The sequence below is a fragment of the Aplidium turbinatum genome, chromosome 6 (genome assembly GCF_918807975.1).
Source record: "Aplidium turbinatum chromosome 6, kaAplTurb1.1, whole genome shotgun sequence".
NCBI classification, from domain to species: Eukaryota; Metazoa; Chordata; class Ascidiacea; order Aplousobranchia; family Polyclinidae; genus Aplidium; species Aplidium turbinatum.
In genome coordinates, this window is record NC_137477.1 from 23,067,317 (window position 1) to 23,093,822 (window position 26,506).

General features: G+C 37.2%; 1 protein-coding gene and 1 pseudogene across 1 annotated transcript; both read left to right on the top strand.

Annotated features, from left to right (window-relative positions):
* Positions 1 to 12,423: 12,423 nt before the first annotated feature.
* On the top strand, positions 12,424 to 13,542 carry LOC145772520 (choline/ethanolaminephosphotransferase 1 pseudogene; annotated as a pseudogene).
* An 8,274-nt stretch (positions 13,543 to 21,816) lies between these two features.
* Positions 21,817 to 23,154, top strand: LOC145772620 (cholinephosphotransferase 1-like). The gene has a single exon (XM_082584485.1). It carries the CDS (start codon positions 21,887 to 21,889, stop codon positions 23,027 to 23,029), a length of 1,143 nt encoding a protein of 380 aa, XP_082440611.1. The 5' UTR covers positions 21,817 to 21,886; the 3' UTR covers positions 23,030 to 23,154.
* Positions 23,155 to 26,506: the final 3,352 nt, after the last annotated feature.

Below are 26,506 nucleotides of genomic sequence, written 5' to 3' on the forward strand. Positions count from 1 at the left end.
TATTTGCCAATCATTGACCAAATTATTTTGTGTATGAAATCCCGAATTGCAGCATACGATCGTCTTCAAATGAGATTTTCGTTTCTGGCGGAATTAAACACCATGCATAGGCTAACTGTAAAATTGAAGAGAGTGCTAAAACATTGCTTCACATATCCAGATGATCTAGAATTAGATTCTAGAAGTAGAGCTCGACCGATATAACTTTTTCAGGCCGATACCGATGTTTATGAAATCTTTAGGCCGATACCGATATATATCGGCCGATATATATCAACTACGAAAAATTTGTTACCAGCAAAGTTATTAAGCAACAAACCAGTCCAAGAAAGTTTATGCATTGGTTGCTGTCATAGGCGCCGAGTTTTCAAAATAGCTGAGCGGGCGAACACAAACTGTCACGTCACGTCGTGATCACCAATAATAATGTAGAACTCCACTGTTGTTTTCCTACCACCAAGGTCCAAGATCTAGGCTTCCTAGTTCCTACTACTTAATAATGAATTGAAATTGCAAGCTGAATTGCAACTAATGACAACCAACGGTTTCATCCGGCCAAACCAACACGTGTGCAGTAGTGCACAGTTTAATATTAGTGACGTAACAGACGCAACTGTGATGGTTGAGACGACAAAATAGAGCATTTTAGCAGCAGAGTTAATTGATGACGTCGTTTGAGAGAAAATTACTCCTTTGAAGCACAAAGCTACAGTTTTTACACCGATTTAACATCTGGCGATGTTAAAACGATGTAACAGCAGTGGAAATTGTGGTCAGACTTTTGCTGCGAATGAAGTTCTTCACAGGTTTGCGCAATTTACTTGATTTATAGCACTGGGCTTATGAGTGGCAGAGTGGAGACAAACGGCGCGGCTGGACACTTTTGCTCGTTTAACGGCGAATCAACGTTATTTAACGTTGCATGAATGTAACATGGCAATAATTGACGAAAACTAATCGCTTAATTAGTAGGTCTAGTAGGGCCAATCATATGGCGACAAAACCTTGCGAATAAGGTAAGTAGGCTAGTATTAGAAGGTGGCAGATGGTTACAGAAATTTCGGGACTTAAAATTGCATTAATTTTTTTTTTAATTTCCTGAAATGTCCGGCGGGCGCGGCCCACCCGCCCGGGACTCGGCGCAGGTGGTTGCTTGCTTAATTACGCCACATCACTTCCACCGAAGGAGGTCGTGTGGCTTCTTGCGTGACAATGCTCTTGGCACGAATCGGAAAACTTCTACAATGACGCTACTATTTTCTTCTGTGCAAAGTTTCACTAGGCTTTTTTCTTTGGGTTTATTTTTGCAACTTCCACAATGACGCTACTATTTTCTTCTGTGCAAAGTTTCACCAGGATATTTTCTTTATTTTTGCAACTTCTACAATGACGCTACTATTTTCTTCTGTGTAAAGTTTCACTAGGATTTTTTCTTTGTGTTTATTTTTGCATGTCATGTGAACGAAAGTTAATTTTCCCTGGACCTTTTCTTTTTTACCTACTGTAATACCAAAACTTGACAAATTTTGCTGCATCTTGCTGCGATAGCCTACTCGTATGATCCATGGCATCTTTTCACAAATTGGGACTAGGTGGGCAAATTTTCGAAAAAGGGCACTTTTAGCGCGAGAGTTATATTAAAAAGGGCTTTTCGCGCATAAATGATGGGAAAAAGGGCATTTTTTTCCCGAGCGTAAAACATGTAAGCTTAAAAATGTAAATTTCTCAGGCAAATTGTACGTAAAAAGGCATATTATACCTAGACTAAACTTTTGAGACCCATAATTGATTCCTATATTCATCCCCGCCCACAATATTTTATAAATAATAATGTAATAACATTTAATCTAGCAACATTTAGTTGCAGAGGTCTCTTGTAGGCTACGGTACTAAAGTAAAAAGAAACAACTACCGGTGCGATAATAATCTATGAAACACAACTGCTAAGATATTATAATGAGTTGACTCTTTGCAGAATTAGATGATTCTAAAGAGCTAATATTTTATTTTGATGAAAATCAGGAAACACACTTAATTCAGACATTTAGAATCTCACACAAAATTTGAGGTAGGCCTACTTACAACACAAATTGCTAATTAATCTGCTAGAAGGGAACATTTAGGATATTATAAGTACCGTAAGGTCAAAGGTAGGCTCATAAGTTCTAAATGTATGCTGAAGCTTTCCATTTAGCTGTTCATTCTTTAACTTGGATCTAACTTAAACAAAAATTAAATCTAAAAAATTGCCCACCTAGTTTCAAACTAGGGGGGCAAAGAAAGGGCTAGAGGGGCAAGCAAAGGGACTAGGTGGGCAATTGCCCACCTAGTTTATATGTGAAAAGATGCTATGGTATGATCTAATTTTGTAACGAATCTTGCCTTATCAATATCACTCGGAGATCAAAGCCAGGCATTGTGACGTAAGACTTGAAATAAGCTGTGCGTGGTTAGTGTAGAAGTAGGCCTACACCCGCACTCCCATCGATTCTTAGCGAAAAATTCACCTTTGTTCCACTGATTCAATGTCATCAATCGTTGAAGCAAAGTAAAACTCGAAATTTTTCCTGCTTAAATGGAAGCTAAGGGATACAGTATTAACATTTTTAGATGCACGCACTAGAATGGGTGGGAAATTATATTCTCACAGCAATTGTTTGTGCTATGCAAGCACGTTTGAGCAACTTGTGTTTCTTCTAAAACAGTGTTTCTCAAACGTTTTTAGTCTATCGCCCCCTTTTCGTTATTGAAATAAAATTTTGCCCCCTAATTCTGTTAAGTAAAATAAACATTGATAATATACAGTGACAGACAAACATAGTTTTGGGAATTTAATCAACGAAATTGACAGTAACATGATAATGTTCAATGGGATGGATGAGTTTGGCGACTTTTACAAAGTTTTGAAATGTTTGACGACATCTTCGTAAGATAGAGTCGAAGATCATCACATTTGTGAACTAGCAAGTGATTTCTTTGCTTTGAAAGCATCAATGTCACAGCCGAAAACCACTTTTAAACCATATATGAAGTAGGAAACGACAAAATCCACATTCTAGCTTCTTTCCAGAGAAGCTCATATTGGTCAGCAACCTGGCACCAAAACAAATCGTATCGATCATTTCTGAATTTCACTCTTGACTCATCATCTGTGTGCATATCAATGAAATGCTCTTGAAGTTCCACTTCTACAGTATGTCTGTGGGTTCGGTAGAAAATGGTTGTAGCCTACCACCCAGTTTGGAACATGGAGGTTCACGAGATCTGCAAAGCGAAGTTTCATGTCTCTATGAAACATGTCTAAATGTGAGCAGTATTTTTTCCGTTGTTCTTCTGTAATAACATTCTCGCTCAAATTGGGAAACTGAGTTTCGAAAGATGACCTGCAGACATTTTGACTGCAAGACATTTTGACCTGCGCTTTTATCTTGTTGTTGACGAATTTTATCACAATATTCAGTGATTCATGTGGTTCAGGACTGACATTACGGCCTACGGACAACCAAATGCTGACAGTGAATTACACAATGTACTGCAATAAGTCCAGGAATCGCTCTTTTCATCAGTGCAATGAACCCTCGATGCTTTCCAACCATATTGCCGGGGCACCATATTACCGGAGCACCATTAGTTGCGCATTGTGGAATATTCTTCAGTGGAGTCCCCTTCTCTTCGTAGAAGTCAGGGATATCTAAAGAAGGGGATATGAAGGCTCGAAAAGATTGCCTTATTCTCATGACACTACCAGGGCGGTAGTTTGCAGTGCTTTAAACATGTGGTTCTTTTTAAAATCGTAGAAAGTTTTGTAGTGCAGCTGGTACAATGAGCTACAGAAGACAGTTAGCAAATGTTACATAGAGCATATTTAAAGAATAGGCTACTTGTTTACAAAGACAGTTGAAAAGTCACCAGTAAGCTGTTTTTTTTTAACAAAGCTTTTGCAGTAGGCTAGATGTAAAGCAAGTATATGGGTAGTTGAATTAACAAGCAACCATGTGCATGCTGTGAATATCCAGGCCTAATGCTAATAGCGCAATGGAAGTTATCATAACAAAATTTATTAAACTACTATCGGTGCCGATTGTCATTTTACGATAAACACAAATTATTTACGATAAACAAAAGCCCTTCTATTGTCAGACGTAATAAAAGCCTTCGTATCCCCTTCTTTAGATATCCCTGGTAGAAGTTTTTCACTGCATTAAAGATGCTTGATGCCCGAATGTCTGTAGGAAGACTGAGCGCAAAAATCATTTCATCTTGTTCTCATATTATAAAAAACGCACATATCCAAGCAGCAGCAGCGATACATTGTCGGTCAAGTTGGATTCATCTATTTGCAGTAAATGGTTTGCGCGTTGGACTGTTATTGGTGGTTTGATAAATTCGCCCCCTTCGATCGTTTTCGCCCTCCGATCGCCCCCTTTGATTTTTTCGCCCCCTTGGCGCTCGAAATCGCCCCCAGGGGGGGCGATTTTGCCCACTTTGAAAAACGCTGTTCTAAAGGCATGTAGGCCTATGGCTGGTTTTGAATGTGCTCTTGCTGGCCGATGTTTATCGGCGAAAAATAGCCAATACGATATATCGGCTACACCTGATATCGGCCGATACATATCGGCTGACCGATATATCGGTCGAGCTCTATCTAGAAGAATCACTGCCTGAACCTGAAGAGATGATTTATTTCCCTGCACTGCCAAAACAACACCATTTTAACAGCGAATGCAGCCAAGAAACTCAAATATTTTGATTCATCAATGAAAATGAGTTTATGTCGCCTATGCATTTCCTAACGCATCTGCTGTAGGCCTACTAAGAATGTATCTTTGTCTGATGATTTCTAATTGTTCAGGCGAGCGCTCATTTTCAGTGCTTAAAAGAGTAAATAATCAACCGCATTCATCCATGGGCCAGAAAAGGTTGAATTGCATTCCTTAGCTCTACTCTGCATTGAAAACGAAATTTTGGAAAAAATAGACACCGATAATGTTACTAACATCTATGCTTTGTTTAAATCCAGAAAACATGTCATTTGATTGTGTTTAATAAGTAAATAGTCTAACTCTACTTCGGGTATAATTTTTGCTATTTCATTTTAATTGTGATCGATGCAATGAGGGGAATAAAATATAGGCCTCAGATTTAGTGGCGTATATTCAGGGTGTTCAAGGTGTGCACTGCACACCCCAAGAAATCGATAAAAAAAAGAAAATTGCCATCGGTTGTCGATGTTCTTTACTTTCATGATATTCTAACATCTTGCTGCTTGCTGATTGCTTTCTTTTCAATTGCAAAACTCGTCCCCTTCTAATTTTAATACTCCAACGTTTGAGGTCATTGCCTTTAATTTTTTCGGTCATTACCTTTAAGCTGGGTATGCATTGACAGCTTGGCGAGTGCTATTTAAAATAAACAATTAAGAAAATGACGTCACAAGGCAGCGAAAACAGCAATGATTTTAGGCAGTGTTGTCAGATTGGGCGATTTATCTGCAATTGGGCTCTTTTTAGTTGGGCTTGGCGCCAAAAAATGTTGGTTTGCGACTTGCGCTTTTTTGGGCTACTTTTAGTCTCTGATTTGGCGCGAGACGGCGCCTAGATTTGGCAGAATTTTAAGTTGTTTGACAGTGAATTTTGAGTTGGCAGTACTGAATAATTGGTAGAATCCGACCAGCCTTTGAAAATGTGGGTAAAGTTTCGGTTTATTACGGAAAAAATGACGTTTACTGTTAAAATTTACTGCTGACCATTAGCAGCTTTGACTGTTGTTACAGCAATGCTGTATTCATTTTCATCCGGGAGAATGGAAGGACTGACTGGCGAGTGGCGAAAGCGAAATTGCACTTGTATCGAATATCGGAAATTATAGGGTACCGGTAGTTATGATCTTGGTATAGTACGGTACCGTACCATAATTTTTGAAGCTTTTATTGGTGTCTAAACTATAAATTAAAGTGGGAAAAATTGAATGTCAGTGGAGAAACTTACTGAATGTAAACTGGTCTTCCTTGTTAGGGAAAAACAATGATAGATTCTTGTATTTTTTGTACCAAGGTGTACGAGTTTAGAAATGCTGCAGGGGAGTATAAATTTAGAGAAGTTGCTCAATTGACACTAACAATGTAGCCTATAGTTATACCAATCAGCAATGCATTACGGTAGTTGAGCGAGCCTTTTCGAGAGTTTCTGCAATCAAAACCAAACTGCGAAATCGTATCGGACTTCAACTTTTGTCAGCGATTGTGAGGATCAGAACTTTGCTGCAACAATTGGAAAAATGCTGTTTGATCCCCGGTCATCAATGCGGAAGCATGACAGCTCTATATATGAAAATGAAGCTTCAGCAGTTGATGATAGAATTTTGTTGGGTGTTGGTTCTTGGTAGTTCATCTGAGTTGACGGGCTTATGCTATGCATTAGCATCTACTATGGAACCATTTGTATCTTGAATTTGAAAATAGGAATTTGTATGAAGTTTGTATAGCATTGGCTCGTCTAAGTTTTTTTCTATTGAACAATGCTTGATTCAATATTGAACATTGTACTTATTGTATGTTGTATTATTAGTATTAATGTATGTATTTTGTATCTACACAATCAGCATGATGGACAAAGATGTTGCTTTGTCTATGACTCTTGGGGGCATGCCCAAAAACCCCCCTAGAAAGCCTGCGCCTTCGTTGCTCAACCGTCGACGTCGCGACGGCAAATTGGGCTACTTTTAAGTTGCTTTGGCGCATTTTTGGGCTCTTTTTTTAAAAAAAATCTGGCAACACTGATTTTAGGTCAGCCAGGCTGTGCACTCGCTGATCTGCACACCTTGGCGCGTCATTGGGGGAATCCAAGGCAATAGCAAGTTTTAGCTTGTTGGATTAGAGTTTGAGGTGATCAGCGCTGGAAACAACTTTTGCTAGAACTGAAGCAAAAGCAAGCTTTCTACGACGATGTAATTCAAAAATTTATTGCACAAACAAGAAGAATCGAATTATGCTATAGATGAATTTTCCTTCTGTAGTCGAGGTGTTAAACATTTTCGTTTTTACTAAGTAGTAGGCTACGGGCTACGGCGGATAAAAGTACAGCCGACCAACTAGGGATGGGCAATTCAGAATAATTCACTATTCCAGAATTATTCCGGAATACTAAACCGAATCCAGAATCGAATCCAGAATACCAAATCCTATTAACTTCTAGGCTCCAGCAACGCAAAAAGTAAAAAATTTCAGACGCAAAAGCTACACAATCAATATCAAAGTAAATGTTTGTTGCAATGTAACACATTACCAGTGCTTCCATTTTTACAAAGCTAGATTACCACTTGTATTACCACATTTGTCCTCAGATTACCACATTTTTTACTGTGATTTTTTACCCGATCTTAACCGTATTTCGACTTACTTTTACATTAACACAGTGACTATTTTTACCCACTTGTTGCCATGGTTACTATCAGGTGTTGTCAGAGTTAGGATTAAAGTTAGTAAGGGTTAAGGTAAGACTTAGGAATAAGGTTAGGGTTTTGATTTTTACCCAGAACTATTCAACAGCTTCAAACTTTTCTCAAATTACGACAGAATTCCTTATCCGGCAACGCTATTATTTGGTTATATTTACACTATTATAGTGTAAAATAAGGCCTAAAACAACTACTCAGTTAATTAATAGAACGTCCGAAATAAGAAAGCAAAGTACCAGTAGCTAAGCCAGGAGTTTTGAAAGGGGGGGTTTTGACGGCCGGCGGGCTTCGCCCGCCGGCCTCTTTGCCAAAGGCGACACCTAGCGGCGGGAGGTCTGGGGGGCTTACCCAGAAAATTTTGAAAAATTACTTTAAATTTGATGCATTTTGATAGCATTTTCAACAAAAATGTGGGTATAAATATTCCTGTAAAATGGTGCTGTCTGGTGGCATAGCAAAAGAATAAGATCATGTTTTTTTGGGCATTTTTTGGTACTGTAATAAAGCTAAGTCTCTATGTTTTCTTGTTGCTAATTCCTGGCTGAGATATTTGAATGTTTAGTATTCGCAAAACTCGCTCTTTTAATGCAGTTTCGTTTAAAATTAGGCAAACTTTGTTTTAGAGATATAGAGACTGAAAGCATCATTCTCAATATCGTGACGTCACACGCGTGCCAAAGTGGGGGATGTAACCCCCAACCCCCTGGTTGCGCCACTGCAAAGTTCTGTACTTGACACCGCAGCTAGAATCTGAAAGACATCTTGACTATGAATATGATCACATGGTCACCCTACCTTTAAAGTCAAAAGTCAGGACGCATTCCAAAATCAAACCGAAAACAGCGGAACATGCTAGTCACATGCTGTTATAAGTAGTTTTTTGCATATCTTTGTTTGTTTGTTTGTTTATCTTTATCCTGCATTGCGGGAAAGCGGACTTGAGCACTATGCATTGGTGTACGCCTTCCGACATACACCTGACCCACGCTGCAGCCGACGGCAATGTCAGTTTCCGGTTGTCTACTCTACTTATGACTTAAATTTGGTACTACCCATTACTCGAAATCGATCACTAGGTAGAGGCAATTATCGTTAAGCTTCTTGCCCAGAGAAACAACAGCAAGTGCGGGTGGCTGGAGTCGAACATGCAGGCTCTCGACTGCGAGCCCAACGCGCTAATCACTCGGCCACGGCTGCCGACATATATGTTCGATTTTGGAAGACAACAGTTTAAATGCTCTTATTTATTGATAGTATTTTATGTCAAATTTTCAAAATTTATAATTTCCACATTTTGGCAACATTTCCACACAAAATTTCCATATTACCACATTTTTACCACAAATTTTTCATTACCACATTTTTACCACAAGCACGATGAAAATTCCACAATTGTGGTAATTACCACAAAAGTGGAAGCGCTGCACATTACAGGCATTCTAAATGACTGCCAGCCAAACGGGAGCAGTGTTGCCAGATGATGGAAGCCGCTTGGCACCAAAAAGTAACTAAAATTTCACCAGATATTTAAAACACCCTAAATAAAGCAATTTCGCCTAAAATGCAAATAGCTTTTAAGACTTAAGACACTGCCTTTACGCATACGCAAACCTCTTGCAAAACGTTTTCTATACGAGCAGGGATTATTTGCTAAAAAAATTAAATAAATTGAAAAAACTTTCTTGAAAGAAATTGAGTGGGAAAATTTCATCAGATTTCGCCAAAAAGTTATCTGGTTCCAAGGTCAAAAAGCTTGGCAATAAAGACCTCTAAATTTCACCAGCATTTTTTAATTTGATATTCTATTTCCTCATCTGGCAACGCTGAGCGGGAGCGCAGCTTAGTTGACGTCAAGCCAGCAGTGGAAAAGCATCGCTCGGAAGATGCTGATGTGGCAGGTATGATTTCAGAGCCAACTCTTTTAGCAGGGGCATTTGCTCAATGTTGTTACGCCCACCAGTCAAACTATCGCAGAGTCGCATACGCACGTGGGTCGTGGATTGAAAAAAAGCATTGCACGATTGTGCATGTGTACAAAGCGTGAAGAAAATTGCGCGCTTTGATTGCTCATGCGAGCGAGTGACGTAGGGTTGCATGTGCCGTGCGCGCACAACGCGTGCAAAATGTTTTTGAAAGTGCGGAACTGCGGATGGTGTCAGTGCAAAGAAAAAAGTGAGCAAACCACACTTTTTTTCAGTTCACTGTCTCAAGCTGACAGCTTGCACAAGACTTATGCATATCTTTAAAACTGAATCTTATTACCCGGTTTTATTACAGTTTTGGATTCGGATAGTTTAGGATCCGAATCCTTCTGGATTCGGTATTCTGAATTGCCCATCCCTACGACCAACATAGCAATCGACTTTCTTTTCTTGTTTATTATCGAGTTGCTTTGCTATTGTTTTTTGTTTTAACTTTCACCTGTTTGTTTTTAATTCGCTTGTACATTTCTCAAGGTGTTGCGACCGTGCCTAATCCTTTCATGAAGTAAATCATTTCCATCTCGAGCACGCTTTAACTTTCGCGTTTTTTCAGACTGTTATGGCAAGTAATATTGTTCGTTTTGATGGTCGGAAATAAAAAGTGAACTGAAGTATGTGACTTTAGAAATGCAACTTAATGTTTGATATTATTAAGTCTTTCATTCAATGCGCTGTCAAATAAACATCTATTTTGTATTCTTCTCAATTCCGACAACATTATTTTTGTCAGTTCTGTTCATGTTCAGAATTTGTGCTGAAAATGCTCTCTGAACGCACCAAATTCAATGTTAATTTTAAAATTTTGCCGTCACTGAACACCCTGTCAAAGTGGTCATGGTACGCCACCGCTCAGATTACCATATAGCCCCAGGTCCATCAAAACCTTAATCCGGCCCTGGGTAGTTGAATTAACAAGCAACCTTGAGCCTGCTGTGAATATCCAGGCCTGATGCTAATAGCGCAATGCAAGTTATCATAACAAGATTTATTAAACTACTAATGATTGAAGCAAAGCTCATTTGAACAGAAGTAGTATGTCTGTATTTTATTTAGATAGTAATAACTATATTTGATTTAATTATATGTATATTTTTATTTACTTTTTTCTGAATCCGCATGGTCACACTGAGCCGGTTTCCTGCAATTTTTATTTTTTCTGAATCTTTTATGACATCACAACCAACTTTTTGAATGCAAGACTCTTAAAGTAAAAACTTCGGGAAACTTGTCACTTTTTGAATTTCTTTTGTGTTAAATCGCCCTTGTTGCTCTTGCAAGTGTTAATTGTAGGTCTATTTTACATTCAACAAAATAAAATTTTTATTTTTTCGCTTTCTTTTCTAGGTTTGGTGGCTGTACATTTTTAAGATTATGTTATTTAAACACTGTTTTATTGATGCATATTTTAAACCTTTTGGTTTTGTCATCTTTTCCTTTTGTTGGTGTAAAATTTGTGTGTTTACTTCATCGTTCTCTACATGTTCGCACCAGCAATGAAAAATAAAATTGAATTGAACTATCGGTGCCAATTATCATTTTACGATAAACACAGATTATTTATGATAAACAAAAGCCCTTCTATTGTCAGACGTAATAAAAGCCTTCGTATCCCCTTCTTTAGATATCCCTGATGTAATTAAGTACACATTTCCATGCAATTGTAATTTTACAATAAATTGGTCCAAATTACATTATCGTAAGTTGCACGCATATCAGTAGGCTACTTTTGTTGAGCTGCTAGTACCAGTTGATGTTCAAAAAGGACTTTCTCATTGCAGTTCTTCATCTTTATCAAATACATTTCTACTTGTCTTTGATAAAATCAAACACCAAAGAACCATCGATGAACATAAATATTATGAATAAGGACCTTCTGATGATATCTCTTTTCAGTCGTCGAAATTAGCATATTTTTACTTCAGCAAAAACGTTGCCGAGGCCAAACAGCAAATAAGAAATTTATGTTTGTTTTACGTTAATTTATGTTAATCAAGCGAGGTGCAAAGGAGTAGATGCTTACAATAATTTAGTGTATTTTATGTTCAAAAGTGTTATACAGACGAAATTGGTTAAGCGCATACAGCTTAAATGTATCAATCGTTTTATTGTGTCAAAACCTGAAATCCTAATGTTATTATCAGTTTAAAGTATATAAATAAAACTATTGGTTTAAGGTATCCTGCTTAAAGGAGTACGGTATATCAGATAAGTGTATCAACATTTGCTTCTCGTTTGCATATATACTTCATCTATTTACATGTATCATTGTCTTTGCTTACACATATCTGAATAAAAACAATGAGTCACATTGCAAACGCTTACTGGTAAGTGAAAGGAGAATGTCCCTTTTTTCTTTCGTATTTAACTGTCTGCCATGTGCCAAAGCAAAGTGAAGAAAATAAAGTTACTAGACAGATGCATGCCATTAAAAGGAAACTAGCGACTGTAATCTTATGCTGTGATCTCATGCGCAAGATATCGCTCTACAAAGCCCTAATATTTGCACAGCTGGACATTATTAAGGCGAAAGAATGGATAAAAGATAAAGCACACTGCAACAGATGTAAAGATAGCACTCTTGAAACAGAGACGCAGGCAGTCAAAATTCATCTTGTGACATCACAGACATTGTTAAAGATAAAAAGAGTCCGATTGCCGCAGTTTGTGTAAAAATGTTTTCTGGCAAAGCAGTGCATTGTGTAAGAAAGCACTAATAAACTCTTCTGATTTTAAATTAGACCTGTAAATAGTTGTAGGATTAAACCACACAGTTTTGAAGTCTAAATGCAACTATGCACATTTCCAACAATAACGTGTCATCGTAATAAACCTGTTTTCATGAGCAAATTGGTTAAACATAATTATCGGATTATCGTATCAGAGGATCTGGCAAATAGCTGAGTGCGATTTTATTTATAACTAAAATAAATTTTCTTACAGAGCATTTTTAAGTATTTTAGAACGAAGTTTGATATTTGTGATGAATATGGAAGCTTTGAATGAAGTTCAACTCAAAGCACTGGAAGCACACAAGTACAACTCTTCAGGATCATCGCTTGTGGATCCAGTGATTCAGATATTTTGGAGAAGTCTTGTGGAAATATTTCCGACCTGGATTGCTTCAAACACTCTTACTATTTCAGGTTTAGCTGTCAACATCGCTACATCTTTTTTGTTGATGTTTCATTGTCCAACTGCTACCGAAGTGGCTCCACGATGGGTGTACTTTGTAAATGCAATGGGATTGTTTACATATCAGTCGTTAGATGCCATTGATGGCAAGCAAGCACGTCGCACCGGCTCCTCATCTCCTCTTGGAGAACTTTTTGATCATGGATGTGATTCAATTTCAACAGTATTTCTTGCTCTGGCAGCTTGCATTTCAATGCAGTTGGGAAATCATCCAAAGGCTATGGCAGTATTGTCTATCAACTCATATGTGGTATTTTATTGTGCCCATTGGTGTTCCTACATTACAGGCGTTCTTCAATTTGGAAAAGTTGATGTCACAGAAGTACAAATTATTTCTATGGTAATATTTGTTGTAACTGGCTTCCTTGGCTCTAGTGTGTGGGGCCGTATATTGCCTGTAGTCGGCTTTTCAGTCCGCGTTGTCATGGTTTCTGTTTGGATTTTAGGTTTAACTGTAACAATGCTCCGTTTTTCTCTTACTATCTTTTTTAGTGGAAATAATGCTACTATAGCTGGCACTAATGTATTATCACCTGGGTTAAATGTTGGTATAATTTTAGCATTTGCTTTACTCATTGCTGTTCAGTCAAAGAATGATTTGTATAAAAAGCATCTTCTTTTGTATCTGTTATATGTTGGTATTGTTTGTGCTAAAATGACAAATCGTCTAGTTGTTGCTAGCATGACTCGAAGTGCATTGCCATTGTTGGATATCACCCTTCTTGGCATGCTGTTTCTACTGCTAAACCAGCTTGTTGGCTATAAAATCAAGGAACATTTCTTGCTTTGGATTAGCTTTGTTTTTTCAAGTTTTGATTTACTCCTATACTTGATTTTCACATACTCCCAGATAGCAGCTCATCTCCAAATCTACATATTTTCTGTTAAATCAAGGACAGCTGAATTGCATTAACATTTTGATGCAATTGTATTCAGATGAGTATGATTTCAGAGCAATTAACTAATCCAGATTAATTTCACAACAATAGAACTGGATACACAATATCTTGTTGTGCCTGACCTGTTGCAAGGACACCTCATCGCTAGACGGCTTGACACTAAGTCTACTCTTGACTTGTGCAGATATATATTTTATGCAACATGTAGACTTTCCGATTGACGCTTCTTTATTACAGCAATACAGCATGCCTGTAGCTTGTTTGACTGGGACCTTGAACATCTGTCGATTTGTTTTAGAAAGCAGCAACATACTAATTTTAATACTCCAGTACTGGTTGATTGCTATTGTTTTTACTTTTTAATATTCTACTATTGATGAAAAATATTTAATATTGTATTGAATATTGATGAAAAATGAATATTGCTTCCGATTCTAAATTTACCTGTGTATATAATTTCGCAACAGTAAACCTGCATCCAATTTTGTATAATCAGACAGGTAATAAATGAAAAGTTAGATATTTACGTGAAACAAAATAAGTGTAACCAAATCCCAATTTTATTGCTGGACACTCAGTTGCAATGGAATGTCCTGCATAAAAATGTCCTTGTTCGGTTTCTTGTTGTTTTAGTCTAGTTCTATTGTAAATTGTTTGTCAAACGATGTGTTGTCAACTAAATGGGGAAAAAGGAGTGTAATGAGTAATGTGAAGGAGAATTTGTACATGTAAGACTTTGAAGTGAAATACTTAAATTTTTGATTTTTTAAAATTGAGCGTTACAAACACAAGATTTGAAATGAGTGTGAGCATGTTTTTAAGTATTTGTGCTGTGTAGTTTAACTTGAACTTTAAAAACTTTCGTCTTTGCTTTTGCGGATAAAATATCATGTTACTTGTTAATGATTGTTTTTTTTAAACTTTGCAACTATTTACCGGTAGTCATTTGTGGTGGTTTCAGTAATTGATATAATATGCTACGTCAGTCAGTGGTGTCCAAAGTTTTTTAGCCACGGGCCGCATTTTACTGTTTTTCAGTCTTGGCAGGTCGCATTACATTTTTCACTTATTTTTGTTTTTAAAATTTTGCCTTATCTTCAAGACTGTACAGTATATATATATATTGTAGGAAAAGCAGTTATGAAACGTTTTCAGTTATACTACTAACCCCTCTTAATCAGACCTTCTTTTGCTGGTCCCGAATCTAAATTGATTTTTCTGTGCAATTTTTCTCACAAAATTGGACCATGATTAGAGGGAAGGTTATTTTTAGTTTCAGCTTTAGTCCTGATTTTATGACATAACGTTACATTCTAACCTCTAGAAAAAAATTGAGATTTCCGTCCAAAACCCCCCCACCTACCCTGAAAATTACTTTTTGCATAAAATTGTCCTTGTATTGGATTGACTGATGTCACTTTTTGTCTAAAATGCATATAAATTTCAAATATTATTTACTAGTTTATCAAAACAAAGATAATATTGTTGCTAGACAGCCGCAAACAGTTTTTCTGGTCTTGGTTCATCGAAAACATGTAAAATTGCCGAAAGTGGTCATTTTGATTTGTGCGCAACTGTGCATCACTGCGTGCAGTCAAGCATGCACAAAAGCGTACTGAAAATACAGATGTTCTGTATGGAAGAAATAGAGAATAGACTAGGCTACCATATCAGGCCTCGAAATTCACAGCGGACATATCCGCCATCACAACATGTGATGTCTGCAGGAAGTACCATTATCTAGATCGGTCATAGTTGTCCGCCGAGAAGTAACACAGGAAGTAGCGATACAAATCGTCATTGCATAGCACGAACAATTATTGCGAGAATATAATTTTCCGCGCATTCTAGCGGGCATCTAGAAAATGTTAATACTGTATCAGTATCCCTTAGCTTTCATTCCAGCAGGACAACTTTCGATTTTTACTTTGCCTCAACGATTGATGACATTGAATCAGCGTAACAAAGGTAAATTTTTCGATAAGAATCGATGAGAGTATCATACTTCTACAGTAATCACGTGCAACTTTCAGTTGGCTATCACAGCAAGATGCAGCAAAATTTGTTAAGTTTTGGTATTATTGTAAGAAAGAAAAGGCCCAAAGAAAATTGTGAGAATGAGGACAATGAACCTACTTGCTCTTCGTCACTTTCGCTCACATGACACGCTAAAATAAACTAAAGAAAGAAGCCTAGTGAAATTTTGCACAGCAAAAAATAGTAGCGTTAGTGTAGGAGTTTTCCAACTTGTGCCCAAAGCATTGTGACGCAAGAAGCCACACGACCTCGTTCTGTGGAAGTTAATCAGGCTACAGGGCGCTTTGACTCTTCAAGTGCACGTCGTTTGTCTGATAAAAGCCTTTCAGAGTGACTTTGCTGAAAGTTGTTTGTGAAAAATTCATTCCAGGTTTGCTTATTGAAACTTGTGCATCTGGCCAGACTAGTAGCTTTCGACTCCCTGATTGATATTTAATTGAGAGTTTCACTTCAGAAACGTTTGTAGCCAATTGTTGCCAGCACTCTGTTTCTCTTTCCAACTCGGAGGTACTTTGAAATGTTTGAGATGGCAAATCCATAGGCTAACTCAAGAGTCTCCTTGATTGTCAAACCATGGTTCATTTGTGAGCATTTGAGGAGGTATGAACATAAATCAGTCTTAAGAAGTGCTAGTATCACCTAAAAAGGATTTAAATTGTTTAAACATGTACAACTAATCGTGTGACCTCAATAATGGTGATTTAAAGTCTTGATCTTAAGAGCTTCGCTTATTGTATTTATCATAATTTGATGAGATTGTTGTATAGCCAGTTTCAGCCATATTCGAGTTATGATTCTGTTTTCACTTAGCATGAAATCAGTTTCACAAAGGAAAATATTATTGTTACAAATAATACAGATTAACATAAAAGGTTCAAGTTTTGTTGTTTTCTCAAAATAAAATTCTTGCTGTGTACAGGTTACTAAAAGCTGTGATGCCAAAGCTATCCATATTTGGCTTGTGGGTCAAAAAAAAATTGGGGAACGCGGTAAGTTTCAAGAAAAAAAAACAAAAACAGTTCATTCTTTAATCTTTAATATTGCCTTTTCTTGCTTGGAATCAAGGCTGTGCATTGTAAGGGAAGTTAAGGAAAGACTTTCTGAAAGTTGTCTAGTGGATCAGCGCATTTTCTAGTGTTCTTTAGATTGAGCTTTCTCAACAGACATCTTGCAACGACAAACATCCATTACAATAACTTGCTTTTGAGAAGCATCTTGAGCAGCAGTTGTCTACGGCAAGACAAAAGTCAAAGACCTTTTATCAGTTATCATAAAAAGCAAGCTAAAAGTGATTTTATTTTTTGAAAAGGAGATTTTGGAGATATGTTTTGGTCAATTTATGGCGGTTCAACTTCAACCAGTTCATGCAAGCTGTTTGCATTTATGTCATGTTTTTGCGCAGGCATGTAGTCATGCGCACAAACCGAAATGACCACTTTCCCGTGTTGTATGATGAAACCAAGACCAGAAAAATGTTTATGACAGTCTTGCAACATTTTTAATGTGTTTTAGAACAGTAGCAAAGAATATTTGAACTTTAAATGCCATAAACAAATGGTGACGTCCATAGTACAATATTAGGCAATTAAATGCAAAAAATAATTTTTAGGTTAAAGAGGGCAGGGGATCAGTTTTGGACAGAAATTTTTTTTAGATGTCTCATAATATCCTGTTGAATTCTAAAACTAAGGCTAAAGTTAGATGTAAAAAAATGTCCGAATAACCCCCCTCCTACCATTACTTTGCTCAAATGGACCACCCTCCCACTAAAGTGAAGCTTTGAAGTTAACGTTTTTTCCACTTGTGTTTGGCAAGATTACATTTCTTTAAAAAATTAATCATTGTCCCACCGTGTATGAAATTTACTATATATACATTCTTTTGCTAATTTTCGTTTTTTGGGTGCTGTCATTTCTGGTGACTTACAGTAATAAGTTTTTCTTTGCTTAGTTTTGTTTCGCAGCGGTAACAGTTGTGAAGCACTGTTTCCATGGATGGCTCCATCTAGTGTTGAAACTTAGAAGTGCAACAGAGTTGAGCTCAAGCTTCTTGTGCGGGCCATATTCAATTATATTTTCAAATTTTATTGTGGGCCTATAAAAACTGGACTTCGGGCCACAGTTGGCCGAAGGGCTGTAGTTTGGACACCACTGTGCTAGGTTGTTAAAGTGAAAACGTACAACATTGGACATTGCAGTTATTGTATTGTGTTGCTGCTAAATTCGGCCTTCAAATTAATGTGTCCAAAACCAAATGTATGACAACTGATAAAATTTACAACACACTTAATCTCACCTTATATAATACGGAAAACAAATAGAACAAGCATCAGAATTGATATATATTGGCTACCGACTATCCTTGACTGACGATGGAAGATCTGCAGTACAGCACCAAACTCCCTTAGGCTGGGCAGCGTTCGAAGAGAATAAAAAGCTCTCAACCTTCAACAGACTTCCAATCAAACTGAAATCAAAATTTTTTAACATTTATGTTCTCCCAGTTGTGCTTTACAGTTTAGAATGGTAAAGTGGACATTATCAGCATTGCAAAAACTCACTACTTCACATCATGCATTTAATGGTCTATGAATTAGTTTTTTAAATTTACTTGATCTGCCCTGTCTTATTGTGACACAGCTCAGTACCTGCCTGTTATTTAACAGGAGTTTTATAATTTGAATTTACTACTTTTGAGAAGTTTTGTAAATGTTTTTGCTTACCGTTTTGATGGTTTTTTTGCTGGCTCTTGTTGGGTACTCCTCAGCAGTAGTTCTCAACACAAATGCTGCACAGCTTGATGAATGTTTGATGTATGTATTGAGTTGTTGATTGATGTGAGACGATATTGTACATATTGTTCATGTATATATAATATTGACCAGATAACCTTACTACTGTATTTCTATTTTGAGTTCGAAACTTTCACAGATTTGTCACCATGTTTTTAATATTTATTGATGTTTCAATGGTTGGATGTATCAACAAGGGTGCTTGTTCAACTCTTCAACAACTTAAACAAGTCAACTCTTAAACCAATTAACCGGATTATTATTTTGCAGATTTAATCTTTTGTTTATGCAGCGACCATAATTTGCTGTAGGCGCATCCAACCTTAAAACTGTACTTTTAATAAGTATTGCAAACAAAGCAATTTTGTGGAATAGGCCAGGGGTCAGCAACCTTTTTTGCTTTGTGGACCGGTTGTGAACTTCAGTGCAAATATCAGTACTTACAAGCATGTAAAATCAATTCTTCAATATTAAATGGTTTATTAATCTAAGCGATGTGTTAAGACACCAAATATAAAGCTTTTAGTGCATTTGGCTATGTTGATATCACTATCCTTAATACTCGTTTTTCACTTTGCAATCGCTTTTTCTTCGTTGAAAAATGTCCAAAGCTTTATCTTTTAATTTGGGGTGTTTAGTGTGCATGTGCCGAATTAGTTTTGAGGCTTCATAGCATCGTTTGAAAGAAAGTGCAGTAACACAGCAATGGAGCAGCCAACTAACTTTGGGGTCCACGTCTTTTAGGCGCTGGTCTAATGGGCGCGCACACTGTGGCGTCTGGATATTTAGGTGCAGAGCACTGTGGCGCCCGGTCATTTAGGTGCTATTCCTAGTAAAGTCTACAGATTGTATCAGCTTGGCAGGTAGGGGGCAGGGGCGTAGGGCAATGCTTTTCACACAAAATATTGTATTAAACAGAAAAATATATTGTTTTGTTAATGCGTGTGCGTTGTTGGTCATGGCTTCAGTGAGTGAAGTTGCTTAAACCGGCAATGCTTTTTCACACAAAATATTATATTCAACAGAAAAAATATATAGGTGAAGGTGCTTAAACCGAGAATTCTTTTCACACAAAATGTTATATTGAACAGTAAAATATGTCATGGCTTCCGTGAGTGAAGCTGCTTAAACCGGCAATGATTTTCACACAAAATATTATATTATTAGGTATAGGCTACATACCAGATGGTTACATGATTTGTTTTATTGCATATGATTGTAAACTCCAAATCGTTGCTATTCACCAAACTTTGCTGGTACCTTTATAGATATTCACCCTCAAGAATACTATGATGTGATGGGCAAGCCTCTAAGCTCCTGGCAGCCATGGCCACCGATAAGTCGTTAAATGGCCTCGGAAACTACTGTGCCAGTAGGAAATGTTTAGTTGTCGGATTCCAGAAGCCAACATTGTTGGTCTTTGAACCTTTTTTATCCACTTGCGTTTGTGTTTCAAACTTTTTTCTCTTCACTCGCATTTGCAACCTTTTCTTAAACAAGGCAAAGTCTTTCACATGCCCATGAGAAACATTGCTGAAAAAAGTTTGCAAACAAGCTAATCGTCGACCTATAAAAACTTGTAAGCTAGCTCGCACTTACTAAGGAGCAGTACACTTAAATGCAATTGCTAATATGTTTCACGAGCTTTTTTCATTGTTTTTGCTGGAATGAACGCAAAAGCATGATATTAATTAATAAATTTTGAAACCGCTATTTTTTCACTGATTTTTTATTGTGGATGCCGACAAGAAGCTATGGTAGGCCATGCTTGCTTGGTTGCCGGAAAAAGAAAGGAGCTTAGAGGGCTGGATGTGTCAGTTATTGTAGTTGCTAAGTGTTGATTACTAAAACTTTATTGCAATTCAATTTGTATCTGTGCATTTTCACTGACAGTGACAATATAGCCTAGATAATAGAACGGATTTTGTTGCAATTTATTTAATTTTAATTTGATTACTGTATTACATTTTTACCATTATGTAAAACATTTCTTTTTGTAAAAGCAGGGTAAGGTGTTAGATGAACATAAGTTGAATGATAAAGTGTACAGCTACTCATGGAGATTGGACAGAATATCTTCCAGGTTTTGGAAATACATGATAATTCAGTACAGAAGAGCAAGTTTGTATTTTGTGACCAATAAGCTTTGTATTGGAGCAATGTGATGACATGTGCATGTAAACTTAAAACCAGCTTTTAGGTTGTGTAGTACTAAATTTTTGTAAGTTTAATGCACTGGTAGAACATGGCTTTCTTTCAGTGTTCTCAAAGTTTTCAGATGTTGAATGAAACTGTCCTCTTGTAAATGTTATTATTATTGTTAGTTCATACATCTCTTATTTAGCTTAGCCTTAGATAGCAAGTTGACAAACAGTCAGACTACCAACTAAGCTTCAAATATATAAGTGTCAATATCATCTAAGGATAGTTGATTTGACACATATTCTGAATAAAAAGTTTAGGTGTTGGCTTGGTTATACTGCTTTTGTTAGTATAATAACGTATTAGCAGCATTTTTCTGCTAATTTCAAAAGAGGTAAAAACTAATTTGAAAAAATTTAACACTTTTTACAGTAAAGGTGTAGCCCAGGGGTGGGCAAACCGCGGGCCGCATGCGGCCCGCGAGACCATTTTATGCGGCCCGCCGGCACTTGCAGAAACTACTACTCATCACTTATTGTTTTAATTAAACAGGTTACATGACAAAATATTATTCCCTTTCCGAGTGTGTTTTTCTCTTCACTTTCAGTGCGTAAACACACACACGTCAGTCGCGCATAGCATGTATTGCAACATGCTCTCACGCATTGTTTGATCATAAAATACAAATACGGTAGCGGCTACCGTAGGCCTACCAGTACTTCTACTTTCCTCCAAATAGCTTTTCATTGTTATTTGAGACGCACTGTTTAATGTTTTCTACTTCGACAGGATTTTTGTTAAAAAATAAAAGATTTATATTTTTACTCTGTTGAAATAATGAGTGCTGTTAAGAAGCCAAAGATTGAAGATGAAAGTCGTGTTTTCAATAAGGAATGGACTGTTAAATACTGTTTTATCGAAATTTGGAATAAAGCAGTTTGCTTGTTGTGCCTTGAGTCCGTGGCTGTTTTTAAGGAGTACAATTTAAAAAGACACAACCAAACCAGAAGATTGTGAAAAACTGTGAACAGTTGCACAAGTCTCATTGACTTTTGTGATGATGATTGCATAGCTTTAAACGTAACTGAGTGTGAAATACAAAAATTGTGTTTAATATGAATATGCGTTTATTTACACACCGGGTAAATTTTCCTACTTTGTAACGAGAGTGTGCAGCCCCCCGGCTGCAACATTTTTTCAAATGTGGCCCTCAGTACAAAAAGTTTGCCCACCCCTGGTGTAGCCCATCTAATCTACTTTATTAAATGTGTTTATGCTTGTTTTGACAGAAACATGCTTGGTAAAATACAACAATATATCTGATTTTTCAGAATAATACTTTGTACCATAGAGTTATCAAATATAAACGTCTGCAATACATCATTGAAATGGAGGTTCTCAGTCAAGCACAACTGAAGCGATTGGAAACTCACAAGTACAGTTCTTCCGGAACATCTATTGTTGAACCAATTTTTCAAGTGTTTTGGAGAAGACTGGTAGAATTCTTCCCCATGTGGGTTGCTCCAAACACTATTACTATTGCTGGTTTAGCTATCAACATTATCACATCACTGATGCTGATGTTTTATTGCCCAACTGCCACTGAAATTGCCCCTGGATGGATATACTTTGTCAATGCCATCGGGCTGTTCATTTACCAATCATTAGATGCCATTGATGGCAAGCAAGCACGTCGCACAGGTTCTTCAACCCCTCTTGGGGAACTTTTTGATCATGGATGTGATTCAATTTCAACAGTGTTTGTTTCTCTTGCCGTTTGTATTTCCATGCAATTAGGCAACCACCCTTGGGCTATGACAATATTATGCGTCAACTCATATGTGCTTTTTTACTGTGGGCATTGGTGTTCATATGTTACAGGCACTCTTCAATTTGGAAAAATTGATGTCACAGAACTTCAACTGTCCACTATGATAATTTTTGTTTTAACTGGCACATTTGGTTCGAGTGTATGGAGCTACTCGTTGCCGTTAATTGGCTTTCCACTGCGTACTGTGACTGTTTTCGTTTGGGTGGTTGGTTTAACTGGTTCAATGCTCCGGTTCGGGCATATCATCCTCCGGGGTGGGTGTGGTGAAAATGGTGCTACCATTGCAGACACAAGCGTATTGTCGCCGGGATTAAATATTGGGATTGTGGTAGCATTTGCGCTAAGCATTGCCAGCCAATCCAAGAATTTCTTGTGCCAGAATCATCCTGTTCTGTATCTCTTGTTTGTTGGTTTTATAAGCGCAAAGGTCACCAATCGTTTGGTAGTTGCTCATATGACTCGAAGTGAACTACAGCTGCTAGATACTTCTCTTTTTGGCATGCTGGTGTTGTTTTTAAACCAATATTTTGGTTTTTTAGTAAATGAATACTTCTTGCTTTGGATTTGTTTCATCTATTCCAGTGTTGATTTACTACAGTACTTGATGCACACTTATAGACAAATTGCATCTCATCTTCAAATATACATATTTTCCATTGGATCAAGAAAAGAAAAAAAAGAACCATTCAAGGCAAACTAGTCTTTTATTTTATTTGCCATGTATGAAATATATATATCATAATCTGAAATTTTTGTACTTTTACGGGTGAAGTATTCTGAGTAGCTATGCTTGCTGACTAAAGGACGTTAATCATTTGTTTTATGCTTTTATCCATTCAAAGTAAACTGATTTACAAAGTCAGTTTACTTACACAATCAGTTAAAAGCATCAAAATCCCTGTCACTAATATGGTAAACTGTCGTAGGAAAGAATTTAGATATTGTTTGATAATGTTTGTTTAATTTTATTGCAGAACGTGTATTGTCTATCAATCAAGTAATATTGTAATTAATTTTTGTATTTTATTGACAATTGTAATGTTCACTTCATCTTTTTCTTTGACAGTTCATGGCTAAAATTGTATTGTAGGGTGTTTGAGACGGAATGGCCTGTTTCGGTGAGTCCGATTCGTTGAGTCCGATCCCTTAACGGGGATTTTTTTTAAAAATTATTGGTTACCGTAGCCTAATTATCATTGCCGTTTTGGGGTTAGGGTTAGAGGTTAGGAACTCACCGAATCGAACTCACCGAATAGTAGCAGACCCTGTTTGAGACATGGACAATGACAATGGACATTGGTTCATTTTATTGTCAGATCATTTCGGCTTCAGGGTATAATTACAGCATTTTGAATTGAGTACGAAATCATTATTTTGACTTATGACAGTGTACTGTATTGGCGACAGCATGAATTTGTGATTTATACTGTATATACAAATGTTTCCCTATTTCCACGAATTAGCTTGATTTTTAAGCCTCATTTCACATATAGCTTTGTGTAAGGTAGAGAAGTACCTGGTATTCCAATTAATTGTTTGCATCAAAAGTAATTTGTAAGGTTGATTTCATAAATTTATTTACTATCTTACAGGATTTGACATGAAGTTTCTATGCAGTGGATGCAAAAACACTCACAACCAACACTATGGGCGTGCTTGTCTTTATTTATAAGTTAGTGTTTTTCTTGTTGACCTGGAATACTATAAACAAAAGTTTATGTGGAACATGTATTTAGGTTAGGGAAAAGAAATACTTCTTCACAAATATTTACATTGGTGAAATCGTCGCATGATGTAATGTGTTGAATATACATAGAAGCATTGAGCTGAAACTATATGGGATTCAGTTACAGGCAGATAATAATCAGACGCTAATTTTAGTGATAATAACATATTAAGACTATCTTCTGGCATGTGGGTTCCTGTTTTGTGAAAATAAACACAAACCAACATAAAATTAATAAAAGGCCTTCACAACAAATATCATGCTGATCGCTTCCAAGCTGCACTGATAAGGAAAAATGAATGCTTCCTGCGCTAATGTACTTGGCTTTTGCATTGATAGCCTGGTAGCATTCCTTCTCTTTATTCTGGTTGTGCATAAAAAGTTATGTGTGGTTGCTTGTGAGTGACATGTATTTTGACAGAAATAGTTTTGTTTAAGATAATTTATGATGAATGTTTGTGGCTTGAATTTGTTTTGTTGCCTATTCAATCTGGTAGTCACTGTTTAACTCCAGCCTGTAAGACATTACCATATTTACTTGGCATTACAATTATTTTCTGCAATGATGTGATTTAGCTGAGGATTTAGGTGTTATTGTGTGATAACATTTGTTGGATTTCATTGTGGGACATGCATGCTCATTGCTCAACAAATTTACTGGTATGTTATTTTGTCCATTTTTTGACGATATTATCACATGATCTGTTCCTGTTATTTGACCGTCCATGACGAATATTGTATTGCAGAATTTACAGCATTTTGGCGTCAGATTTTGTTGTCATGTTCATTTTGTTGTCAAGCTATTTTGGCATCAGAACATGTGTTGTATAAGGTACCGCCACCGGTACTGTAATATTGATGGAAGTGCATTGTATTAGGTGGACGGTCGGTTAAAACAGAACAATGTACTACGTATTTATTTCATGGACAATTAAATATCACATTCAAGAAGTTGGCTACAACATAATGCAATGAGAAAGCCAAAGTGTTGATCAATAGTCATGAGAACTGGAGAAGCACATTTAAATTTTTGCAATGGCTTCTTCTTGGCAATAGCTAAATGTAAATGACAATTTGAGATGGCGACAGTTAAAGTTTGCACGTCGAAATTACGGGTATCTGCACCACAAAGAAAAATGCCACAAACCTAATATTCTTTATTACACAACTGTGGATTGAACTTTTTTTCACTAGTTCACTGCAGTAAGACAGTATATATAGGGTTGTCATGTTCTTTCGAACACAGTTTCCGAGTCATGTGCAAATGACAGCTCGTGAAAAACGGCTATTACCACAGTGAACCTGCAGAATTAGGCTGAAAAAGAACGTTCAATCTAGTAGTAGTAGTAGTCCAGTGATGTCCCCGTTACCGAGGGTGGCCGGATTCACCTCCAAGTGCCGCAATGGTCTTCACACCCTGCCTCCACATCGATCTGTCTAGCGCGTCCTCTCTTGTCAAGCCCACCTTGCTGCTTTCTTCCTCAACTTGCTTTTTCCATGTTTTCTTTGGTCTTTCTTGTTTTCTACGACCCTCCACTCGCAACTCCAGCGCTCTTCTCAAAACATCATCTTCATCCCTTCTCAAAACATGCCCATACCACCTCACTCCATTCGCTTTTGCCAACTTATCAACACTCTCATTCAACCCAAGCAAGCTCATAAGTTCTTCGGTATTCCTTTTGTCCATCAGCTTTACACCACACATTGCTCTCACCATCGCTCTCTCAGTTCTTCTTAAAATCGCCAATTCGTTTTCCCGTAAGCACTATGTCTCACTTCCGTACAGCATTGCAGATCTCACACAACTAGTATAAATTCTTCCTCTCATTTTCAACGGAAATCTTCTACCACATAACAACTCTTGACACTCTCTGAATTTCACCCAACCAAACCTTCCTCTTGCAGTCACTGCCGCTTCACAACCACCACTGGCATTCAATCTATCTCCTAGATAGCAAAAGGCATTTACTGATTCAACTTCGTCATTCAGCTTTTCAACAGGACCAATCATTCCTTCCTCAATCTTCTTGCATCTTTCACATTCAAAACCATCTCCAGATCTGCATGTCACTCTCTTCATCTTTGCACATCTTCCATGCACCCATTTCTTGCATTTCGTACATGCAACAGAATTTGCCATCACTCTTCTTCCGCAGACGCCACATGGGTCAATTTTGCTCATTGTGATTTCCCCTTCCGTTCCGCTTATTACGACCTTTGTCTTTTTGATGTTCACACGCATACCTTTACATTCAAACGACTCCTTCCACTTCTCAAATTTCCCTCTCAGATCTTCCATTGTGTCACTCAACAAAACATCATTGGCTGTACAGTATCTCCATTAATGAATCTTCTCAATCTACAGTTGTGAAATAATTAACGATCATGCTGGATGCTGCTAAAAGCGAAAGTTAATCTGTTGCTTAGCCTAATAGTCTTTGGTTGACTTTT

Bases quoted from the DNA above. Each gene is read 5' to 3' on its own strand.
- LOC145772620 (XM_082584485.1), top strand. From the start codon at position 21,887: ATGGAGGTTCTCAGTCAAGCACAACTGAAGCGATTGGAAACTCACAAG.